The sequence below is a fragment of the Nelumbo nucifera genome, chromosome 4 (assembly GCF_055504915.1).
Source record: "Nelumbo nucifera cultivar China Antique chromosome 4, China Antique-T2T, whole genome shotgun sequence".
NCBI lineage: Eukaryota > Viridiplantae > Streptophyta > Magnoliopsida > Proteales > Nelumbonaceae > Nelumbo > Nelumbo nucifera.
The window spans coordinates 65,546,556-65,572,945 of NC_142652.1; the positions used below are offsets into that span (position 1 = coordinate 65,546,556).

The 26,390-nt window shown below is 38.8% G+C and overlaps 1 protein-coding gene across 2 annotated transcripts in view; it reads right to left on the reverse strand.

The window, feature by feature from the left end:
- PGSIP6 (plant glycogenin-like starch initiation protein 6) overlaps positions 1-25,741 on the reverse strand; it is a 30,682-nt gene extending 4,941 nt beyond the window's left edge. For both annotated transcript variants that reach the window (XM_088903993.1, XM_010248940.3), the window contains exons 1-4: positions 25,189-25,741; positions 24,795-24,915; positions 24,483-24,668; positions 998-1,161 (exon numbers count right to left, since the gene is read on the reverse strand). In XM_088903993.1, coding sequence (XP_088760119.1) covers positions 998-1,161; positions 24,483-24,668; positions 24,795-24,915; positions 25,189-25,428 — 711 coding nt within the window. In that variant the 5' untranslated portion in view covers positions 25,429-25,741. The remainder of the gene's footprint in view (positions 1-997; positions 1,162-24,482; positions 24,669-24,794; positions 24,916-25,188) is intronic.
- Between the last annotated feature and the right edge of the window lie 649 nt (positions 25,742-26,390).

Genomic DNA, 26,390 nt, shown 5'->3' on the forward strand with positions numbered 1-26,390 from the left:
CTGAAGTTATCAACACAACATCTTCCCCTTTTTTTGATAGGAAACATAAGTTTTCATTAACACCGGTAAAATTTATACAAGATATACAGGTCCAATCCATAAGAATAGGGAAACCAACCCCCAAAAGAAAACCACATTCTTTCCTATGAATTATTAGTTTTACTACTTCTGTTAGTAGATAGTAGAATTGAGAAAAAGGTCTCTTTACAACAGAAAAAGGATGGTATGATCCTAAAAACAGCTTTACATATGGCATGGAATTGTCAGCATACAACATTCCTGATTCTTCATCCTAAACTGTTCGAACTAAAGACACCCACAACAGTATATTCCTGTAAAAGATATCAAACAGTCCAAAAATTTGAGCTCACATCTTAATCTCCATAGCCAAATAGCTTTTCCCTTGGCCCATCTTAAGCACTCCATTACCAAGATGATTTCCTTCTATGATCAGGTCCAGAGAGGAGTGCCATGACTTAGATTCATTTAGCTTAACCCCTCCTAGGTAGAAAGCCTATGCAAAATTAAAAACTTGCCCAGAGGATATGCTTTCCATCCCAAAACAAATGAAATTTGCGTGAGCATATATGATTAACAATCATAATTCTTTTAGGTATCCATTCTAAATTAAAATATGATTATTAGGAGAAAAGGTGTTTCTTCTTCAAAATTCACCCTGCCACTCTTCTAAAGTGTAGTCAACTTGGTTCTTGTTTTCTTGTTCTTTAGAGTGAAAAATACACCACCTGCAAACTATGCTATAAGTAATTGAAATAATTAGGTATTCATAAAAATTGAAACCCAACATTTCCGGTTTTTTAATGCATTGTTTTTCTATTACTCAAGTCATGCTATAACCGTATGAAGATTTATATTTTTTTTTTTATCAGTAACCGTATGAAGATTTATATTGTTGATATAAAAGATAATTTCTAGGGATGCATAAATATTCACATTTCACACAACATATCTATTCAAAAATTAGGATGGCAATTACCTTATTGGCCAGCATATACAGGCCAACATCTGCATTATACAAAGTAGAGAGTCTCTCCATTTCAGGTACCGGTCTAGAATTTATCACATCAGAAGACAAGCTTGGCTCAAAAACATGCGCATTTGCAAATTCAGGGAAGTATGCATTCAGAAACCCCTGATCTCCTGTTATGGTAAGGGAATGTGAGCACATATTACTTTCACAGACAAGTAAGAACTTGACATAATGAATCCCTATATACTTGTATGCTATGTCCTTTCTTACATTCCATAGGAAAGATGTAATTAAAGATATAAGATGAGGGGCACAAAAGAATTAGTATTAGAAGTTATTTGTGAAATAATCTATGTAACCCAGATACAGAAAGGAATAAGTATTCTGAGTCCATCATTCTAGTTGTGACTTGTATTTAAACTTTTAAGTGTCAAAACATAATTTTAAGCCTGACTTCAGTATCATTTGTTTATCTAACAATCCCAATGGTCCACAATATGGACATGCATCCAGAAAAACATGGTTAATTTAGGATATAGTCCACAAGTCTTTTTTGTTTTTTCTTGGATCAATAACAGAACTTCATTAGAAATATGAAAAGATAATTACAAGATTAGGAGAGGTACACTTTCTTAACTCTCCAGAAAGAAATTTGCTATTACAATTGAGCCCAGAATAATTGATTCCTTCCCACCCCTTGTTTTGCTAATACATCAGCAAACCCATTTGCAATTCTTTTAACCCAACTGAATTTCACGTCCATATTTTGTGTCAGCCACCTGAATCTCTTCTTTTCATTACTAAAAACCCAGAGTCCCTTTCTTCCTTTTGCAGTCACTCCACTACCAGACTTGAATCAGCTTCCTTGTGTTCATATCCTTTGCCCTGCGCAGTCCCCTCCATGACAGCCATAATCTCAGCCCCCTTAAGGAGTCACCTACTCCAATGAGGCCTGAAATAGACCAATAGTTCTGCCTTTACTATTTCTAAACAACCCTCTAATACCAGAGGGACCCAGTTTTTTTTCAAGAGTAAGAATAAAAAATTTATTGATAAAAAGAAAAACTGATTACAACCAGACAGTGATAAGATAACACCTAAAATAGATACAGAAGTACAACAAAGACACGATCAAACATGATGGAAACAATCCCCCCTCCCCAACAGTGCAAAAGCACCTAATCTTCAGCTTCAAACGTCTCATTGTAACCATCATCGTCCTCATCCCAGATCTTGCCTCCTTCACTTACCAACTTCTTCATTCTCTCTTCCTTTTTGCTCTTTTCAAATATTTCAAAAGCTCTTCTAGCGAACACCTCACCTCCCCAGAAAAATAAACCTAAGCTCTTGCCAATTTTAACCTCCCTATCAACCAATCTCTTAATCTCTGCTTCCTCCCCCCCTCCTCTCCAGCTTGTTGAGCCAAAGCGAGACAACTATCACCGACTCGACCTCCCTCCTCTGTATTCCTTGACCCTACCCTAACCTCCAAACCTTCCTTTGCCAAAGTCAACGTTTTCTCACCCACTTCAGTTTGAAACTCTTCCCCACACCCCCCTCCTTCATCACCTTTCTTCTTAGGATCTAAAACTTTTAATTTATCCTCTTGTAGACTCTCTTATATTTACTGGAAGGACCCACCCTAATCAACCCGAACTTTAGCCTTGAAAAAACCTTCAACACATGAACAAAATGGAACTTATTTGTCTCTTTGGCTTTCTTCAATCCTTCTGAATGTTTAACGTCTCCTTCCTTGTTCACGCTTCTTAACCGACCTAAATCAACTCCAATCCTCCCAACTAAAACTTCAAGCTTTTGAAACTCCTCATACTCTGTTGACTAACCAGAATCCCCATCATTGTCCCAAGCCTCTTCCAAAATCTCAGCACAGCAACTAGATTTCGATCTCTTATCGGCACCTCCTTCCTAACCAACCTCTTACACCCTTCCTTGCGCTCTCCTTCCTAACTTGCTGGTTCCTTTATTGCTTCCTTCAAACCCTCCTCCCTTCCCTCCTGGCCTCCTAAACAAACATCGTATAGATCCTCCACAACCAAATTCCATGGCTGAGACAAGTTAGGAGGTAGATTGATGAAGAAATCATCAAAAGAAATAACTTTACCTATTTGATGACCAAGCCTTTTTACCTCCTTTCTTCCATCACAAGGTTCCTTTAAATCATAGATATTCTCAAACCTGTCGCATTGAGCTCCTTTCTTGAAATACACATGAGCAAACTCGTCAATTGGACTCGAGAGCCACTTACCAATATTTTCATATTGAAATGAAAGCCAGATTATTTGACTCTTCGAAATTTCTCTTGTTTGAAACCCTTAAACTGCAACAATGCTTCTTAGAAATCACTTTGTCTCTATTAGGAAGCCTAGCTCTCGAGACACGAACCTTATCCAACCCTTCAACGCCTCTTCCAGATCGAAATACCTCCTCGTCTTCTAAAGTTCTAGAAGCCACGTTTTCTTTAACAGTTTAACCACCCCAAGTCTCCTTTTTTTCATCTTCCACATTTCCCATAGGAGGAGCCCCCCTTATCGTCATCGCCTTCTACTATAGAAACACCCTTAATAGCCCTATTTATCTCCATAATAACCACTTCATTTGATATCGCATGGGCCCCACCACTTTCAGCTCTTTTTGGGACTCTTCGAACATTAAACTCGATGGACCCCAACAAAAAATCCCCAATTGAACCATTAAAATTTTTAATTCCAAAAATACCCTTGTCTTCAACCTTGCACCAATCCCCTACATTATAGACCTTCTTGGCCTCCTCATTTCATCTCTTCATATTTTCGATTCATCTTCTTGGATACAAACCTTCTACTACCAACCTTAAGTCAAACCTTTCGCCAACAAATCGAAGGGGCAAGGACATCGAGACACGGTGGATCTCATCAATTTAGATTAAAATATAAGTAGCAACCAAGTTTCTCCGTGAGATTGTTTAGGGTCAACAAATCTAAATCTCCACACAGATCTCCCACTGCCTTGAAGGTTTGAAGACTCCATGCATGCAAAGGAATCTTGAACACAGTAATCTATCGTTTGTTGGGAACATCTTGAAAAGAGGGCTGAAAGGAAGGTCTACAATTGAGTTAAGTTGAGAACATCTTCCCATTTGTGATAATACCCTTTGTTCACCCTCATGAATTTATCGCGTATCCCCACCTGATCTCTCTTCTAGGCCTTTGAAAATCCTCATCAAAGGAAGGTGTAGGTATATGTTGATCACCACAAGTGTGGTGGCACAGAAGGTGCTAAACCAATACCATAGAAACACCCATGACAAGCTCATAACTCAGCAAACATCCGTGACGAGCTCAAAGCCTGCACAGACTTGCAATGTTCTCAAAGCCTAAAATGATCTTGCGATGAACTCAAGACCACCGCAAGCCTGCAATAAATCCAAAGCAACAATGACAAAGACAAACTCAAAGCCATCGTGAGCCTGCGTTGAGCATAAAGCCATTGCGAGGCTACGATGAGCACGAAGTCGTCACACACCTATGATGAGCTCAACACTACCGCGAGTCTGCAATGAGCTCAAAGCCATCGCAGGTCAGAGACAAATGAAGAAGCACGTAATCCACTAACGTCACGTGTGACGGAGCACCCAATGAGATTAAAAGACACGTGAGATTAGTATTGAAGTCATTCGTGCCACGTCAGTCTAGGAGGCTCGCAAAAGGAAGTAGCATACGTGTACTATGAGAATCCTTTGACAAAAGGAAACCTCACCTCAGATATATCTCATAAGACACGTGACGAAACACTGGCAGTGTTCCCTGAAAACTGACACCGAATCGAAGATTCCCTTTCCTATTGGGAGTTAAACACTTTTGGCTCTTTCCTTTCAGGACCTCGGGATCTCTCCCTATAAATAGAGGTCTAACTCATAATGAAGAGATCATTCTATCATTCTACCTTTTTTTTGATAAATAACAGAAACTTTTATTAATAGATACTAATAGAAAAAGATACAACAGGAGGGGTAAAAACTCTTAAACCTCCCAATAAGTGCATTTCAGTTTACAATATTGCCTAGAAAAAGTTGACTCTTCCCACCGCTTGTTTGGCCAATGAATCTGCCAGGGAATTGGCACTCCTCTTAGTCCATTGAAACTTGACTTCCATGTTTTAAATGAACTGTCTAACTTTCTTTTTCTCATTTAGAAATTTCCACAAACTAAAATTGTCCTTTTGCAACCAATTGGTAGCCATCTTAGAATCACCTTCCACCATTAGTTTTCTGATATTCAACTCTTGGGCTCTTTTTACCCCTTCCAAAACAGCCAATATTTCAGCACTAAGAGAACCCCCCCCCCATCCAATAGAACCAGAATACATGGCAATAATTCGACCTTCTCCCTCGCTACTACCATCAAAGTTTAGTTTAGTGAACCCCACAGCTAGAGGAGACCAAATTGGGTTAGATGAAATCTTCATTGGAGCTGACCAAGCCACTTCTTTCCACTTCCTGATGATGTCTCCTTCTAAATAGTTTTCAAAGAGCTTCATTGTCTTAGCCCAATGAGCCACCCTTATAGAAATTAGTTCAATGATGGCACCCTTATTTCTTTCTTTCTCATGAAAGGTCCTTTGATTCCTTTCCTCCCAAACTATCGAACATATAGCTGCTCTTATACATCTCCACAGAATTTTCCCTCTTCTTCAACCCCCTAACTGAAGTAGAATGGAACAAGCTTTGTACATTTGGGAGGGGGTCCACCTGCAACCAAAAAGAGAGAAAAGCCAACACCATATCTCTTAAATAAATGGGCAAGATACCAATAAGCGATGGCAAGTCCCACCATTCTTCTTACAAAGGATGCACCAATGCGGGGATAAACACCAATTAGGCCTTTTTCTTTGAAGTAGGTTGCAAGTGTTACACTTTTCTAAGAAGGCTTCCCAACAAAAAGCACTAATTCTAGGAGGGATTAGTCTATCCCAAACTTCCAAAACTAGGAAGGGTTGTCCAAAAACAGGTGGGGAATGAACCAATTCTTTGAAAAAAGAAGAGCACAAGAAGACACCTGAAGAAGAAGGGACCCAAATCCTATTATCCCTCCTATAGGGGTCAATACCCACCTCAAGTAGGATTTTGAGCAGGTCAGAAATAAGGTTTAGTTCAAAGTCTCTAAGAACCCTTCTAAAACCCAAGTTCCAATCAATAGTTGAATTAGAAGTGGTAAGAAAAGTGGAGATTGGCTCATTTTTAAAACGTGAAAGAGAATACAAAGAAGGGAATAGCTCTTTCAACGGTGTGTTTCCCACCCAAACATGATCCCAAAATTTCACAAGGTTACCAGAGCAAAGGTCATAACTGATTAGAGGAAGGAAAAAAGGAAGTATGGCATGAATGGATTTCCAAGGAGAAGCTCTTGTAGCCCTAGATGATACTCCCGTGTCCCAACCATCCGCCGCTTGCCCATGAATACGTAAGACAACTTGAGCCCACAATTTATCCCTCTCCAACGTCAATCTCCAAATCCATTTCCCCAATAGAGCTTCATTCTTTTTCTACAAATTACCTAAATCAAGCCCACCATCACTTTTGGTTTTTGTAACTATATCCCACCCGGCTCTATAATCCCTTTTCTCCTCTCTTGGTTCCCATAAGAAATCTCTAATTAACTTTTCCAAAGTCCCACATACTCCCTCAGGCATTTTAAACACAGGCAAAAAGTAAACAGGCAGGTTAGCCACTGTTGACTTAATCAAAGTTATCCTGCCTCCCATGGAAAAGTAAACAGGCAGGTTAGCCACTAAGCTAACCTCTTAGTGAACCTATCAATCACTGGATTCCAAAAGCTCTTTTTACTTGGGTTATCCCCTAGTGGCAGTCGCAAATAGATCAATGGCCAATGGGCAATCTCGTAACCCAAAATTCGAGCCCTTCTACTTCACTTTCACTCAAATTAATGCCAATCACTTAGCTCTTATCTAAATTCACTTTGAAATTAGTCACCTGTTCGAACACATTGATCACTAGCTTTAAATTACCAACCCAACTTACCTCGTCCCCACCACAGAAAAGAATTGTGTCGTTAGCAAATTGTAGATGGGTTATTGGGACCCTATCCCTCCAACCTTTCACCAAGTTTCTAGAATATGCCCTCTCAATGAGCTTCCCTAAGGCTTCAGCAATAGGGTAAAAAGGAAAAGAGAAAGGGGGTCTCCTTGCCTAATGCCCCTAGTAGCCGGGAAGTGATTTACCACCTTACCATTCACCAAAATAGAATAGTAGCATGTCCTAATACATCCTTTAACCCAACTACACCACTTCTGCCCAAATCCAAAGGACTCTAGGACTTCCAATAAGAACGACCAGTCCACCAAATCGTATGCCTTTTCGAGATCCAATTTGCACACCAACCCTTTCTTCCCACTTCTTTTGAAGTCTTCCACACTCTCATTTGCAATTAGGATTTGATCCACAATTTGTCTATTCTTCACAAAGGCACCTTGATCCGGGGAAATTATTAAGGGTAGCACCTCTCTAATCCTCTGAGATAACACCTTGGCAATGATTTTATAGATTATTTACCAAACTGATGAGCTTCAACTCTTTGGGATGACAAGCTTCTCCCTTTTTCAAAATCAAAGCAAGGAAGGTAGAATTTAGACCTGGATTGATAACCCTCTTTCAAAAAATTCAGAAAACTCTTTGAATATCATCCTTAAGTATCTCCCAGCAGTCTTGATAAAAAGCCATCGTAAAGCCATCAAGACCAAGTGCCTTAGATCTATCCATAGAAAATATGGCTATCCTTATTTCTACTAATTCAAAACTTCTCTCCAACCACACTCTTGACTCTTCTGAGAGCCTAGACCACTCCAAACCTTCAATCTATAATCTGCTAGACAGAGGCCTTCTATTGATGGACTTGAAGTGGTCCACAAAATCCCCTTCAATCTGTAATCTGCTAGTGGGTTACGGTTATACCATTAATCACTAGCTTAGAAATGAGGTTCTTCTTTCTCCTACCATTAGCTATAGCATGAAAAACTTTTGTGTTCCTATCACCTTCCTTTACCCACTTGTGTAGCGTCCAATGAAATTCCATACCTTCCCAATTAACCCTTGGGTTGCTTCCTAACCACCACTCCTTTACTTTTTCCTCAAAACTTGGTTGGGACAACCACATATTCTCAAATCTGAAGGTGGTACGTCCTCTATTCCTAGGCTCAAGCTTACTTATCAATATTGGCCAATGATCAAAGGTAACTCTAGGCAATGTCCTTGACACCAAGTCTCCCCTAGTGTTTTAAAAGCGCAAGGTGCAAAAAAAGCGCAAGGCGCAAGGTGAGGCGTGTGCCATTTTAAGAAATGGCGCAAAATTACAAAAAAAAGGCAGAAAATTCCAAAAAAAATTAAAAAATATTAAACATAATGTTAATAAAAATATAAACTTCAAACTTCAAAATAAATGATTTTAAAAACCTATTATCTAAAATTAAAATACATAAACATAACATGTAAAGTGTACTCAAATGAAAATTTAAAAATAAAAGCAAACATATAAAGCATTTTCAAGCATGTAAAACCCACAATCTCTTTTTTCGTTAATTGCATTGCTTCAAGTAGTTAATGTGATGTAAAACATATTACATTCTTCATTCTATGAGTCGCCTTTGTAGCACGCCCCTCGAGGCAAGCCCGAACAAGTCTATGTTAGGGTCTAAAATTCTTATTTCTCACATCAAAAATAATAACCCCCTATTTGCTTATGTTGTTCATTCATTTATTGCAATAAAATATCTTCTTAAAAGGCAATGAAAGTTGTAAAATCATTATTTTTTATGAGAAATAAGAATTTCAGACCCTAACATAGACTTGTTCGGGCTTGCCTTGAGTGGTGTGGTCAGGGGTTCGGGGGCAAAGCCCCCAGCCTAGCTGTTGGACTCAAAAAAAAAAGCAAAAACCGCAAAATTTTAAAAGGCGCATGCCTTGGCTGAGGCGCAAGGCGCACCAGGTGCACGCCTTTTGAAAGAGGTGCGCCTAGGACCTGGGCAAGGCGCATACCCCAAAATGCACCTCGCATGTGTGCCTAAGCGAGCCTAAGGCGCACCTTTAAATCACTAGTCTCCCCAATGTTCTTCCCAATCAGCAGTGAAGAGATATTTGATAAACGCCATACAAAGAGAGGCTAGGTTGAACCCATGTGGCTGATGTGTAGATCAATGATAGGGCCCAACGCCATACAAAGAGAGCCAAGCTAGCCAACATTAAAGCGGAAATGAGCCTGAAAGATTAATGGGCCTAAAACCTCATTTTGAACTGGGTTAATTAGATTAATTAAATAGGGGTGGATCTGGGATTTGGATCAGTAGATAAGATAGGGGATTATCCTTATCCACTTAAAGAGTCCAGATCCAAATAAAGATTTGGATCAATGGAACTCCTAATTTGATTAGGAAGGCTGATATTAATCTGCAGATAAGACAAGGGATTATCCTTATCACTTAAAGAGTCCAGATCCAAATATAAGATTTGGATTAGAAAACTATTAATGGGATTAGGAAGTTGTCTCTTTAAGGCTATAAACAAGAGAGCAGGGCGAACATCAAAAGAGACATTTGCTGAATACAGAGAGAAGACAACACAATTAGACTCCTCTTGCCTTCAGCTCCTTTTCTTCCTGCTCTTGCCGCCCACCCTGTTGGATCTCCAGTTCTTGGATTCGATCAATATTGGATCTTAATATTGTTTCTTGCGAGAAGAAACAATCTAGAAGTTGTGCTCACTGTCTCATTCGATTCTTGCTGAAGAATCTCTAGTTCTTGGTGAAGAACTACCTATTGATCCTACCTCACCCTAAATTGTGTCATCTTCAACGGAGGGAGGATTTGGTACTCTCTTTAGGCGTGAACACCTACATTGGGAGGAGCATTCTTGTATGCATTCCGTATCAGGTATATCCCTCCCTTAATTTGGTTTCAGATTTGGTCTGGATTGGTTACAAGAACGAACCTTGAAAATGCAGTTTTCTAAATTGGGAATAAGATTCCCAGGTGGGAGTAAAGAAATTTTTGAAATTTCGCCCAACCTTCCTACAGGGTTCGGCTATACATATGATGGAATCTCTTCATTTTCTTCTTATCTACCTCCTTTCCTTCCCCTTCCCTTTCTTTCACTGAATTTTTTATCCCCTTCCAAATCCAGCTTCATCCTCTCAACCTTGGTTTAAAATGTCGTGAAATGTCGGAAATGTCGCCCCCGACATATGTTGGTGTCGGGACCCAGCGGCAAAATTTTACCCGAATTAAAAAAAAATACAATATGTCGACCGATATTTCAAACATCTCGGTAAATGCTGACAATATCATTCCAAAAAACAAAAATATATATATAATATATCAAAATATTTCCAAGTATATGTCAACAACTCAGCATATATTTGAACTACAAACATCTCATATCAAACAAAAGGAGACGTTAAAGGGGAAAAAGAAGAGGATTTTTTAATAAAAAAAAAAAAGAAGAGGGTTTTACATTTTAGCTTGTGTACCTGGAAGTGGAGTACAACTTCAGGATCTAACCAAGCACAAGAGTGGTCACACGCTGAAATATCTTTTTCTTGGAAGCAAGACGTTCAGCTTATGAAACTTTGAAGAAATTTCTCTCATCTTGATTCAGATATGCAATAACCCTATTTCTCTCTCATGGTGAATAACCATGAAAAACCTAGGAAAAAAGGAGAGAGAGAGAAGGCAACGGAAGGTGTGAACTCAAGGTCAAGAAGGAGAATGCTCTTCGTCATCTTCTATTTTTCTTGAAGGGCTTCATTGAGTGTTGGTTTGTTGCTCATTGGTTGTAGACACTCTACGTCTCTCGACATTTGAGGAAGCTGAAGTTCATTCAAATGAAATTGAAACCTCAGCCTTAACTTAAGTTTATTTAAACTTTAAATTCTTGTTATAGTCCATGATGGTCTATGGAAGCCTATAGACCATCACAATAGCAAGCCCTAAAATGGAATCTTTAAAACAACTTTATATAAACATGTTACAATGCAAGAGAGTCTATTGTAATATTATAGACCACATAAATGAGAAATTATAAATAGAATCTTAATTTCACTCTTATTACAGTACATGAAGGTCTACAACAATAATGTAGACCCTCACTACAAAAGCCACTAAAATGAATAAATAATAAGAAAATTAATATTTGAGATAAAATTACAATATTCATTAGAAAACAAAAATAAAAAACAGAAAATGTTAACTACTTAGTATTTTTATAAAAAAGAATTAACAAAAAATAAAAACAAAAGAATAAATTAATTACTTTATAATATAAAACATAAAATATTTTTCAAGTAATAAAATATTAACTAGTTAGTATTTTTAAAATATTTATTAAAATCAGAAAATGTTTATTAAATTTTATAATAAATCATATTCTACATTTAATATAAAAGATCAGAATAAATTTATTAAATTTTATACTAAATCATAATTTATTAAAAATTTAGTATTAAAAATCATAACAAATTCATTAAGTTTTATAAGAAATCAGAATTTATCATAATCTTAATGCTACAAAAAGGAGAATCAGTTTATTAAAAACATAATGTACTATAGCTTTAATATTTAAAAAATCAGAAAAAAATGAATTTATATTTACTAGTGTAAAATAAATATATTAGAATCTATAATAAATCAGAATTAAAAATAAGAAAAGAAAATATCGGATAACCTTGTAAAAACATCAAAATGCATAATAAATGAGTAAATCGTCATTTAATAATTTGTTATTGATCTTAGTTTCTTAGCTTTATATAATGGTTGGGAATAAGATAATAGTCGAGAAATAATGTATTAATGCTTTTTTTATCATTTTATAAAATATCATTGCATATTTCCACAATGTCTCTAATTTTTACAATATTTCCCCTCGACATTTCCAACATATGTCCTATATTTTGGTAAGCGACATTTCCATTGACATCGATATTTTAAACCTTGCTCTCAACTTCACTCAACTTTCTTTTTCTCACCTTCCCTTCTTTTCTATTCTTCAGGTATGCTTTCAGCTCATTTGGGTTTTTTTTATTTTATAACCTAGTTTAATCACATATTCATCCAACGAATCATTTTTTGTTTCTTCTTTTTCAATCTTCTCCCGATCCTCCTCTCCGATCTCCTCATTCTTTCTAGACTCCATCTCATCTTCGACTACTTTATTCCCACTATCCTTACTCTCATTTTCCTTCTCCTCTAAATCTTCCTTTGTCAACTCATTGAGCTCTTCCACTATAAGGCTCCACACTCTCTCCCCTCTCTTCTCTTCCTCTTGTGCCTTAGCTACATCATGGGCAACATGGAAGCAAATCTGGAATCTGGGATACAAACAGAAAGGCCAGAGCTAGGATTAGTACCAAAACCCAAAAGCACAAGCATACCTAGAACTGAATTTGAGGTAGGTTCAACAAAAGATTGGGCTTCACAATTCACTTCCAGAGCAGGGATTTTGCAAGGAGCTTCCTGAGCCTGATTCACACTCACAATTACTTCCAACGCCCTGTCGTTTATCCCCTCCTGTGGTACCTTTATCTAAAGTTTGGTGAATGGTTGCTATCATCTTATATGTTCCCTACCCACTACTTAATTTCTGGCTCGGTGATCCTCTTTCCAACGCTCAATTTTCCCCTTTACCCTCCAGAATGTACTTTGCTTCTCTTAGCATTCCACCATCGTCAGAAGGTCTTAGAACAACGGTGACACCATCATGTTCCCTAGAAAATAGAACGGCTGTTGCACTAAACAAATCCTCCATTTCCTCTTTCTCCTACATATTTACCCCAAAATTGTCGCTCTTTGTCTCCAAACCTGGTTCGTAATCATCATCTGAAGAGTCACAGTTAACCCAACCAATGTCTTCCTCTTCGAGCTCCTCTCTCCAAACTCTGGAATATCTGGGATTTGGGCGATCTTCTCCCAATTTACCCTGACCCCCTACTTTGGATTTAGTGACTAGAACCCACTGCATATTAAGTTTCAGAGAGCTCATGTCACTTGGGCTATTTCGAGCTTCATGTTGTTGCAGGTCTTGTGAAGAAGACAGATCGCCACTACAGTCTCCTGTCGCAACCAAAGGGGCCCGATTCACATGACCCTTTATAGTGTCACATGAGTCGACTAAAGCATATGGGCCTTCCTTTAGGTTCAACCCCGTTCGATCCACTAAAAGACCGGTTGAGTTGGAGAGAGAAATGTGGTTAACTTTCAACACTCTAGGTGGACCCAAACCTTGATCCGACCAGGTTGCCCTTTTAACTACTTTAGCAAAAGATGGACCGCCTGTAATTTTCAATTCAAAAAAATAGAATAGTTTTTTCTTTAAATACACAAACTGATGGGGTTTGGTCGTTCAACTTTCAAAGAGGGTAAGTCTTTCTTCGCATGACTGCTCACGTGTCCACATTTCTGGTCCTATTCTTCGTCAAGTGTTACCCACCTAGCCACATCATCATCACCTTCAAGCTTCAACCTTTCGCACCAGAACAACACTTCCACTTCCGAGGCAATCCAGATCTTGTACCAGTAGCCATCAGCACAAAGGTTGAGAGTTCTTGGTACTGCTTCGGGTTTCACACTGGCGATCTTCATGTTCACTACTCTCAATCTACTGTCTTGAACAATAAGAGAACACCGCCCATGGCTATCGCTATTTTTTGAAGAATGGCTTTTTGCCATAAGTGAAAAGGCAAACCCAATAGCTTCAACTTGAAACTCCCGTCACTAGTTGTTACTGTATTAGCCGATGGGCACCAGTGTTCTATTGTTATGGTACCCTCTTTTGTGTCTATAGTGGTGAAGTCCATCGTTTCCCTCCCCCTACATCCATTACAACTTTTCTGTTGTTAAAAGGGATTAATATAACGGTTCGATGAATCCCAAGTTTGGACGTCACCTCCTCTAGTAATCCTTTCCAGTCATTTACCTTTTTCTTTGCCGAAAGGATTAATCTCCGCTGCCAAATTCCTTTCTCCCCCTCCGATGAAATCCTTGGTTCCGGTGTTGTAAGAGACACTGCCACTGAGTCTTGATTTTCATCATTTTCTTCCAAGCCCAACCTTTCCAATTTTTTCCTTCTATCATTTCCTCCTTTCCAAGTACTCTTACCATTTTTTCTCGTACCTTTACTACCTCAGTCTCTCTCTCAACCATTTTTTGGTGTAGCTCGTTTGCAGTCGTGGTCCAGCCTTGCAACTTGTTGCCTTCAGGTACTATGATCCTTTGTTTTTATTCCTTTTTCAAATATTTCTTCCAACGAAATGAACCATCCATTGGAGTTTCTCCTTCTCTCAGCAATTTATTCCCTCCTTAACTACCTAAAGGTGTTATTCCATGCCCTACACCAACTTACATGCACTGCTCCATCCAGAAAGCTCTGAAACCAGGATACAGCTTCACCCACTAACAATATCGTTCCTTTCCTTCCTTCCCTTATCTTTATCATAAACTCCTTCTAATAGACAATCTCTTCCATCAAGAATTTTTCTCTCTGCTTTAAACACTCTTCTCCACTTTCTGGCCAGTGAGAAGCCTTCGTTCTCCATTCTTTTCTCTCCTTCTGAACGAGAGCTTTATAACCATCTTCCTTTGCTATAGCTTATGTTTCTTTTATGCTTTTTCAGGTGTTACACACACAAAGTGCTTGGTATCCCCATATTAAAAGTTTTCCTCCACAAACTGCACCATTCTATCATTCTACATTTCTGTCACTCATAGCCTATAGCTTTGCCCTCAGCCTTCCTTCGTCCTTTAAGGAAACACCCGTACGTAGCCTTACCACACCACTCACAGAAAGTTCTAAAGTTGAGTTTTCTCCTCCCGCTACGTGTTATGCCTTTTGCCAACTTAGTGTCTTCTACCTCTCGACCTTCGTCCAAACACCATTAGAGAAGACATCAAGAGATCAAGGAACATCCTCCAATTTCACTCTAGCGATTTCAATCATTGCAGCTCTGAGGCTAGAGATGTTACAAGAGATGAGGACACCTCCAATTGCCATCACAATCTTCTCCAAGAAGGATTTCTTCCAAAGATTGAATGGGAGTCCAATCAATCTAATGTCAAAGGCCTTGTTATGAATCTTCTTATTGTTACAGGAGACCATCCAGCCTTTGACACGTATAACCCCCAACTCTATTTCAACGCTACAGGGCTCCACCATAGTCTTCGACAAACAAAAGGGGAAAACAGTTACTCCTGAACCAGAATGAAGTTTCTTCTTTACTACATTCAAGATGATTCCCCAATCCGTCACTTCCCTACCTGCTTTCAAAACCAAAACCCTCTCACAATCTTTTCTCTGTTCTTCAAAACCAGCTTTTGTACTTTGTCAGAACTACCACACCCTGTTCTTTTTCCTTCTTGCACTTTTATCATTGTGAAATCTTTGCTAATTTATGGTTGACAGTAGGGATAGCAACGAGCCAAGCTTTTCACGAGCTACTAGAGCTCGAGCTCAAACTTGGTTGAAACTGAGTTCGAGCTCGAGCTTGAGCTTGAGCCCAATTCATTGGCTCGATTATTAAACGAGCCGAGCTTGAGCCTACTAGAGCTCGGCTTGTGAGGCTCGCGAGCCAGCTTGAATATATATATATATATATATATATAATCAATTTATAGAAAATAATATATATAATAAAAATATTATAATTATTAATTTTTATAATTCTTAATCTTTTAAATATCAAATAAAAAGTATTTTATATATAATTTTTTATTTTTATAAAATGTTTTTTTCTCAAAATCGAGCTCAAGCCGAGCCGAGCTCATGAATTTTTTACTCGAGTCGAGCTCAAGCTCAAGGTTCTAGCTCGAACTAAGCTCAAGCTCGAGCTCGAGCTTGATAGTATTCGGCTCGGCTCGGCTCGAATCCACCCCTAGTTGACAGGAATTAACAGCTGGTTTGTTATAATTGATCATGGGGTCTTTATAGTCCAGACCATGTAGCTTGACAGCTTCCTCTTCTTTAGTAGAAACACCTACAACATCTCCCACATCAGCTTCCATCCGATACGTTTTTTCCCTTCTGGAAGACAAACCAGCTGTTTCTTGTTACAGCCAAAGAACTCTGAAACCGCCATGAACCTTCTCTTGTGATTTTTCCTTAATTCGGCATCATATTTCCTTCTTTGAAGTACCAAGGAACTTTTCCAACCCACCTTCTTGACAGAAAACAAAGCTCCATTGATGAATTTCTTCAGCTATTATGTCATTTCATCGATCAAGAAGGTTGTAGCTTTTCCTTCTTCCAACAGCAAATTTTTTGCTTCAATCACCAGTTCTTTCCATCTTGTGGTGGGGAAGAAGAAACCTTCATCTCTTTGCTCTCTCTCATCTCCTTTCCCCGCTCCACTTTTTTGGATTGAAATGGTCTACAAGTCTTATGATGAAATTTTCTATTTTTTGGTTATCTTTAGAGATGTCAATCAGTTGGGTTAAATGGTAAACCTTCCTTGGTCTGACCACATTGGATTGGGTTCAGGGCAGGTTAAATGACTCTTCTTTTGTGATCTGTCATCTATGGGATCCAGCTATTCCCCATCTTTTGTAGCCTTCTTTTTTTCCTTTTGTACCCAAAAAAAAAAAGAAAAAAGAAGTTAAATGACCCTAACCCTTATCAGGTTCAGGTTGGGTTTAGGTTTTGCTAGCCCCAATCCTTTCAGATACTGTACCCCTGTATATAGAAGGGTACTCTTGTAATTTAGTATAAGCTGTGACTTGTAAACCACTAACCCTAGATGAAATATTATTGAAACTTGTTGAGAAGGTAAGGATATTTGTGTTATTTGAGGTTCTGCAAATATTAAGTTATGTTCCATCATACATGTATATAAGGGAAGAATAGTAATTGCCTATTATGTTTGACTTAGTAGACATCTGTCTCAACTTAAAAAGGGGCCAATCAGACTTTATAATCAACAAAGAAAACTATTTATAGTGGCTGACTGGGAGAGGAAATATTAACTTTTTTCCATTGGACCTTCTTAAAAGCCTGCTTCTTTCACTCCTCTTCTGACGCATCAGTGCTAATGCCGGAACAAATCTAATAACAGGTCACATAGCATCAGTGCTATGTGAAGACTACAACAGGTTTCTCGAATTTGAGGAGGTGCTATGCCGGAACAAAACTAATAACAGGTCACATAGCATTAGTGCCATCTGAGAACCCCTTATTTGCTAATGTTGTTGATTCACTCATCCTAATAAAATATCTTCTTAAAAAGCAATTAAAGTTATACAATCATTATTTTTTGTGTGAGAACTAAGACGTTAAGACCCTAACATGGACTGGTTTGGGCTTGCCTCAAGGGGCATGGTACAAAGGCAGCTCATAGAATCAGGAATGTAATATGTTTTACACCACATTAACTGCTTGAAGTAATGCAATTGAGGAACAAAAGAGATTACGGGTTTTACATGCTTGAAAATGTTTTATATGTTATGATTTTATTTTTAAATTTTCATTTGAATAAGCTTTACATGTTATGTTTATGTATTTTAACTTTAGATAATAGGTTTTTTAAAACATTTATTTTAAATTTTAAGTTTATATTTTTTATTAATATTATGTAAAATATTTTTTTATTTTTTGGAATTTTTTTTAATTTTCTGACTTCTTTTTATTTTTTAGCATTATTTTTTTTGTTTTGCACATTGCTTCAAAAAGGCACACGCCTCACCTTGTGCCTTGCACCTCGGGCACAAATTGGCCCCTGCGCCCTTTTTGCACCTTGCGCTTTTAAAACGCTGATCCAGCATCCTCTGCACTCTCTCAATGATTGGCCTCCAAATAAATAAAGCAAAGGATTTGGCACCAACCGGCATCCCCAGATACTGAAATGGAAGCTCCCCAACTTGACATTCAGGCACTGCAGCACAGTTCAACAACACTTCCCTCTCCACTTCCCCAACCCCAATGATGGTGCTCTTTGCTAGATTCACTTTTAAACCTGTCAGCATCTCAAAGTTAGCCAGAACTACTCTCAGGCTAAGGACTTGGTCAATAGAAGCATCCAGGAAAATCTGCATGTCATCAGCATATTGCAGGTAAGATATACATGGGCCATCAGACCAAGCTTTGAATCCCTCAATAAATCCAGCATCCTCTCCACTCTCTCAATGATTGGCCTACAAATAAATAAAGCAAAGGATTTGGCACCAACCGGCATCCCCAGATACTGAAATGGAAGCTCCCCAACTTGACATTCAGGCACTGCAGCACAGTTCAACAACACTTCCCTCTCCACTTCCCCAACCCCAATGATGGTGCTCTTTGCTAGATTCACTTTTAAACCTGTCAGCATCTCAAAGTTAGCCAGAACTACTCTCAGACTAAGGACTTGATCAATAGAAGCATCCAGGAAAATCTGCATGTCATCAGCATATTGCAGGTGCGATATACATGGGCCATCAGACCAAGCTTTGAATCCCTCAATAAATCCATGCTGAACACCTTTAGCAAGCAACAAGCTAAGAACCTCCATCACCAATACAAAGAGAGGGGACAGGGGATCTCCCTACTGCAGGCCAGGATGCTTGAAAAAAATCTGAAGAAACTCCATTCAATAAGATTGAGAAAGAAACCGAAGACACACAAGCATAAATCCAGCTCCTCGTTGATCAAAAATAAATAAATCCAGCTCCTCCATTTTTCCCCGAAACCCATCAATCTTTGAATTTCCTCCAAGAAACCTCCATCTTCAGTTTGCAAATGGCATCATAATATTGCAAGAAACCCTGAGCATATAAAAAACCTGCAAGAAATCATTGATTCCTTTGAAGCGGTCTCCAAATTGAAGATAAATTGGGGAAAGAGTTGTGTAGCAGGAATAAATTTGGAAGAGGAAAACATGAGAGGGATAGCTAAGATTCTAGGTCGTGCGGTCAAGCAATAGCCTTTGGAATACTTAGGACTACCATTCTGAGGGAACCCAAGATCAGAAGTTTTTGGAAACCAGTGATGGAGAGATTTACAAAGAAGTTGGTTATGTGGAAGAGGAATTACTTATCCATAGGGGGAGAATAACCTTGATTAGAGCAACTTTAGCTAACCTGCCAGTTTACTTTTTGTCCACCTTTAGAATTTTAAGGAGGGCTGAGCTATTAGCACATCTTTAGGAACTAAAACTTGCCAGAAAGCAGATTTTAAAAATTTGGAGATTGAAGGGGACTCAAAACTGGTGATCTCTTAGTCTAACAACAGGGGTAATACTCCTTGGATATATAGACATTCACTGAAAGAGTTTTTTTTTTGGAAAAGGTAAGGTAAATTTATTCAAACAGAAAAGGAGAACATTACAACAAAACCCAGGCCAAAAAGACTGCCTGTGTGTGAATCAGATTACAGACTCATCCAACCAAACTCCTCAGTAACCGACACCGAAGAGATCACTTGCCCACAGCTCTCTGCACTGACTCTTCAGGACTTTTAGCTCTTCTACAAAAAATTCTATTATTTCTCTCAGCCCAAATAGACCACAAAACAGCTGCAAGAATGGTCTTCCATACTAATTTTCCTTTCTTGTTGAGATCTTCCACTCTCCAACAGTACAGCAGATCCTTGACTGATCTTGGCATAACCCACACCATGGTGAAAGTCGGGCAGTGAATGCACAGGTGATCAGTAGTTTCTAAAAGAGAACCACACAGACCACAAGAGGGTCCAGGATCTGAAAGCCACGTCTCTCCATATTAGCTCTAGTCAAACATTTATCAAGAGCCATTGTCCAAACAAGAAAGTTAGCCTTGGAGGGCTAATTGGATTCCAAGTCTGATTGGCAGGAAAATTTGAATGACCTGAACTGTGCAGCTTGAGGGCCAATGACTTAACAGAGAAACAACCATCTGAATTCCATTTCCAGCTCCATTAATCCTCCAGATTCATATCTATCTTCTGATTTTGAAGTAGCCCCAACAACTCCACAGATTCTTCCAACTCCCAATCAAACAGACTTCTCCTGCAAAGGGGGGTCCAAATAATGGTTCCTCCAAAAAAATTATAATTCTCAGCCACCGATGAGTCTTGATTAACAGAACATTGAAAAAGAAGAGGAAAAGCATTCGCCAAAGGACCCTCCAAGCACCAGGGGTCCTTCCAGAACTTTATTCTATCTCCTTTACCCACCTAAGACTAATCCCTTCCAAGAGGGTAGGAAGGTTCTTCATTATGCCTCTGTCTAAAGAGAGCTGCCCCTGCTTGGAGGAGGACCCCTCGATCTCCAATTTCCCCACTCCACCCCATACTTAGCAGCTACTAGGTTTCCCCGCCATGCATTCCTTTCAGAAGCAAATCTCCATAACCAGTTACTAAGAAGGGCTGAGCTAAATTTCCTCAGATTTCTTACTCCCAGCCCCCCCCCCCCCCCCTTCTTCCTTGGGGAGACACAATTGATCCCACTTGACAAGGTGAATTTTCTTTTCATCTTCCCAACCCCTCCACAAAAAATACCTCTGTAATTGCTCCAATCTTTTTGCTATTTTGTTTGGGATAGGGAAGAGGGAGAGAAAGTGGGTAGGTGAGAGAGGGTGCTCTTGATCAAAGTCACTCTACTCCCAAAGGACAGATATTTTTCCTTCCAAGAAGCCAGTTTTTTCTCCATTCTTTCAATAACTGGGACTCAAGCTGAAGAAGAAGACTAGGCAACCCCAAATACTTCACCGGGAGGAATTTGACCTGGCAAGTCATCACCTCTCCACATTCCTCTAAATTTGAGACTTCGCCCATTGGGATTATCTGACTTTACTCAGATTAACTTTCATCCCAGACCACTTCAAACCAGCTAAGAATTCCAAGTACCATTTCCAACTGATTCGGAGAGGCATCAACAAAACATTCACTAAGAGAGATTGAAATCCTAGCAAGGGAATGCTTCTTTCACATGGATCAGAAGGACTGGCAAATGGGATGGGAGAGATTGAAATCCTAGTAAGGGATCTCAATGCTTCTTTCACATGGATCAGAAGGACAGGAAAATGGGATGGCTAACTCTTCAGTAAAACAGGGGGTCTACAGGCAGCAACTTTTCTGGGTCGTATCGTAACACATTATGAAGGATTGTCTGTGTTTTCTATTTTTTTTGTAATCCTGTAACTGTTTTCCTCTCAATTATTAATAAAATTAATATTTCCTTGCCTATCAAAAATAAAAGTTTCAACTTTCAGATGTTCAAGCCAGGTAGCACCAACAAATAACATATGAAAACCTGCAATGGGGTAATACATCCCGGGCATTCTCTCCTGCCTTGCCACAAAGACAACAAAAATGAACAAGTTTTATTCCTTTGGATCTCAGCATGTTGATGGTTTTTACTCTTCAGTCTTCCCTTAATAGCCACCCACAAGGGGAGAGGAAAATAAAAACTTTCAACGGAACCTTTTGCTTCCAGATCCATTGTCAAGGAACCTTATCAGCTTATCTTCAGATGATTGAGATAAGTTTCAGAACCTTTGTTTAACAGTGAAGCATTCAGACTGGTCATTTGACCAACCGAGGCTATCCTCCCTTAGAGGTTGAGGTTTAACCTTCCCCAATAGTTGCAACATAGCTGATAGGGATTCAACATCCCTCTGAAGCCATGGAATCCATATTAGCTTACCACCGATAGATTCATAGAACTCATGATCTTTAGCAGATTTATCCAGTGCTAATGCATAGATGTTTGGAAATTCCTGACATAGTTGCTTAGTTCCACACCACCAGTCCTTCCAGAAATGGATTTTCTCACTATTCTAACTTTGAATGTAATAAAATTGAAGAAAAACTCCATATTCTGCATAACTCCTTTCCATATATTGGTGCCATTACAGCTCATGAATGTGATTTGTTTCCCAACCCAAACCAACCTCCCCATATTTATTACTTTATCAGTTTCCTCCAAACTGCCTTTTCAAGGCCAAACCACCATAACCATTTGGATAACAGTGCGTTAACTTGTTTAATTGTTTCAGGGACCTACATCCAATAAGAACAGATGCTGGAGCGTTGAACATAGATACATAATAAGTATGCAGCTTTGATAGACACTTCGAATGAGGGTGACCATTCCTCCTTTTGAAGGCATTCCTTTTTCCAGCCTACCAACTTGTAGCTAACCCGATTAATAATTACCAGATCCCAAATGTCTCTAGATTTGTAATTAGCTCCCAAAGGAAGGCCCAAAATTTTAGCTGGCAATGATCCAACCCTACACCTTAAGACAGATGCAAGATCACCAATGGATCTTCAGACTTGAAGCAGCCTCGAAACAAATCAATATGCATATAAGAAAAACTAAGTCCTGCGTAGCATGTCTAAAGCAAATAGGAGAATCATCGGCAAATTGAAGCAATGTCACTGCATTACCATCGGTCAAAACTTTGTAACCTTCCAAGTGACCTCCTTAAACAGCTCTACTGATCATTCTACTGACAGCTTCTACTACAATAACGAATAAAAATAAAGATAGGGGATCCCGTTAGTGCAAGCCTCTCTTGGCTACAATGGAACCTCTAGGAATTTCGTTTACAAGGATTTAGCTGCTTAGAGGAATACCCCCCCATCCAGTTCCTTCATTTCACTCTTGTAAAAGGACTCTTTTTTGAAAGGACACTTAGGCCCCGTTTGGCACGTCTTTTTCACACGATCTGTCCAGTGTTTTAAAAGTGCAAGGCGCAAAAAAGGCATAAGGGTCATTTTGCACCTGAGGTACAAGGCGCAAGGCGAGGCCCACGCCTTTTTAAGCAAGGCACAAAAATAAAATAAGAAAAGCTAAAAAATTTTAAAAAAAAGCCAAAAAATTTAAAAAAATAACAAAAAACATATTATTGAACATAATATTAATAAAAATATAAATTTTAATTTTGAAATAAATGTTTTAAAAGAACCTATTATCTAATATTAAAATACATAAATATAACATGTGAAGAATATTCAAATGAGAATTTAAAAATAAAATCAAATATATAAAACATTTTCAAGCATATAAAACCCACACTCTTTTTTTTCTCAATTGCGTTACTTCAAGTAGCTAATGTGATGTAAAACATATTACATTACTGATTCTACGAGCCACCTTTGTACCACGTCCCTTGAGGCAAGCCCAAACAAGTCCACATTAGGGTCTTAAATTCTTAGTTTTCACAGAAAAGAATAATGATTTTATAGTTTTAATTGCTTTTCAAGAAGATATTTTATTAGGATGAATGAATGAACAACATTACCCTAACGTGGGCTTGCCTCGAGGAACGTGACACAGGGATCTGTGGGCAGAGCCCCCGACCCTACCATTAGACACAAAAAAAGCAAGCATCAATGTTTCAAAAGACGCACGCCTAGGCTGAGGCGTAAGGTGCACCAGGCGTGCACCTTTTGAAAGGGTTGCACCTAGGACCTGGCACGGCACCTACCCTAAAGGCGCTTACCTTAGGCACACCTTTTAAATCATTGAGTCTGTCGGCTATTTACAAGCCCGGCAAACCGTGATTCGGTATTTTCCCGTTTGGCTTGCGACAAATCTAGCTGCCAAAAGCCGACGCACTGAAAAGATGCGAGAAGCCCAAAACGGGCGATTTTCAGGAAGCTCCAAATGGAGCTTTTGTGTTTTTTTCTATTGGTCTTCTTGTGAAAAGATACGCCTTAACCAAACGGGCTTCAGGCTGCTCAGATCTTAATGCAAAAGCTTAATGCGTCTTTTGACTGTCAAAGCTACCAAAAGATCTTCCCAAAAAGACTTGCCAAACAGCCCCTTTGATTATGAAAGTTGTTTACTATATTTTTTTAAATGCATTGATTTTTCTTTTTGAATAAGAAATGCCTTGGTTTTGAATAACTACTGTTTGCAAGTGTTGACATTCGGATTTAACTTGTATGGCTTGGACATGAAGCCAAGGCAAGTACCTGCATTATCATTTTATAATCATATAATTCTTAAAAAGATTATGTCCTTTATCATTTCAAAACATATCAACAAATATTTTTATGAACTGGTGTTTACAATGTTATAATATTCTTACGATAATTCTACACGGAATTTTCAACATTGTTGACATATTTCTTATTTGTAAGTTGTTGACACTTTGACTTGGGTGTGAATCATGTAATGAGAACAGTCTTGAAGCCTACTAGAGTTATTAGTAAGCTATGTTATGTTTTTCTTCCCCTATATATGATGCCTAGAACTCCATTATAGTGATTCGTATAGCATGTGTTTTTACGTGAGTAGGATTGTCAAGGCTGTCTATTATCAAGACAAAACATAATAAACTTTATTAATGCTATCTAAAATTAAAGTGAATAAGAACCCTTTGGTAATGAATACTGAACATGCATGCTATTAAAAATGGTCTCCTTGTGCTTTAGTTGAATGCATCCTTTAATCAAGTGCAGAAAGTACTAGAAAAAATACCATATGGAGAGAAATATAACATCAATGGCAAGGAAAAACGCTATGTTAAGAAAGACATGAACCTCCTGTGTAAGAAGGCAAAGTGGTCACTTGGCTCATCATATCATTGAAACGCTCTACAGATGGCTCTACCACCATGACTCCTGAATTCATCCTTTCAGAATGCTTCAGGTTAGCGCAGAACTTTCCACATTTAAAGAGATCTTCAATACTCTTGAGCACAATGGTATCAGCATCAAGATAGACAACTGCGTAGGACAATCTACTCAGAATATAAAAAACTTGAGCAAGTAACATAAAAAGGAGAGAAAATTCACTGAAAGAAACTCACATAGCGTCAAACTGTTCAAAACCAACCAAGCAAAATCAATTACCTTTCTTATAGTCTGTCATGTTAAATATCTTCAGTTTCGTATATACCCCCCAAAACCTCTTTGGCCGCACTTGATTGGGGTTAGCTAACAAACTTATAGGCTCCACAATCCAACCATCCGCCTAAACGAAAATCCCGATTAAATGATAAGAAACACGTAGAAAAGACAAAATCCTGAGATGAAAGCTTACCGGAATTCATTCCACTTAGAAAGTTATATAAATACAAATATACAACTAGAGAATCAAAACCTGCTTCAAGTATATGTAAACCCACAAAATAGTGCAAAGGAAAAGATCATTTACACATGCAGTTGAAGAAATAAACTTATCACAAAAACTGCAATTCCTTGACCTATATCTTTTTTTCCGTTTCGTAAAGGGGAATCATCGTACCTTAAGGAGCTTCTTAGCATAGTCCGACACACCATCGGAAACAAGAACAACCATATCTTTGGTAGTTCTAGTGTCGCGAATCGATTTCCCGAGAACCCGAACGCCAAGGAGAAACTCATCTCCGTAAAGAAGAGTAGCGTAAGCCTCCTTCTGAGACCCCAAAACTCGATCTGTGAGTCCGAATAGAAACAACGCAAACAGAACCACCAGAAAACGAGGATTATGGAATCTCGATCTCATCCTTGCGGAGTATTGAAATTCAAATTGGACGATAAACAGAAGATCCACCCCGGCAAATCAACTTTTTGAATCGAAAATTAATAAAATGAATCTTTTTGCTGCAAGCAATCCATGAAAACAAAAACAAAAGAGAGACTCAGAACTCAAAGCTTTTATCGTAAACCCTAGTCCGCGTCAAGCCTGCAATCCAGTCTCCGTCGTCAAAGACTAAAATCTTGCTCTGGCGTTTCTTTGTTAAGAATTTTGTTGTTTTTTTGCTGGTTATTGTTAAGAAATTAAAGATATAAAAGAGGATAAAAGTCTTAGGGTTTGCGAAATTGACTTACTGTAGCCTTAATGTTTATGTATTTTCTTAGGGTAAATGACTTACGGGGGGGTCTGTGACAAAGGCCCTCCTGGTACTTTGTTTTGCGACAATGACCCCCCCCCCCCCCCACTATGACCGTGACACAAAAACCCCCCTCCATTAGTTTTCCATTGAAATTCACCATTACAATATTTTTTAATTCCCATACTGCCCTTACAATAACTATTCTCATAATGGGTGATGATGAGGGGTGATTTGGCCCAACCAAATAAGTAAAGGACATGTGGATGCGGCCTGCCAGCCACATGACAAATCAATGTGTGGTGCCACATCAGCAGATCAAGGGACCTCGAGTGCTCGATCACTTCAGAGCCGGAGCACTTCGGTACCCACGTGCGTCGAGGTGCCATATAACCGAACCTAGAAGCTTGCCAGTTGTCTCCGAACTTCTCAGGATCACACCGCAAGACTATAGGCCTTATCCTTACCCTGCCCGAATCGAGGAGAAACGGTAAGACTTGTCAGTTGGTACATTACCCTCCTTCCAAAGCGGAAGGGATTCCTACGTCACGGGCTGAGAAATTCGGAAGCATTTCGCGAGACCCACGGTAGCCCAGCTATATAAGGGCATCAACCCCCAAGACTCAGGCCACCC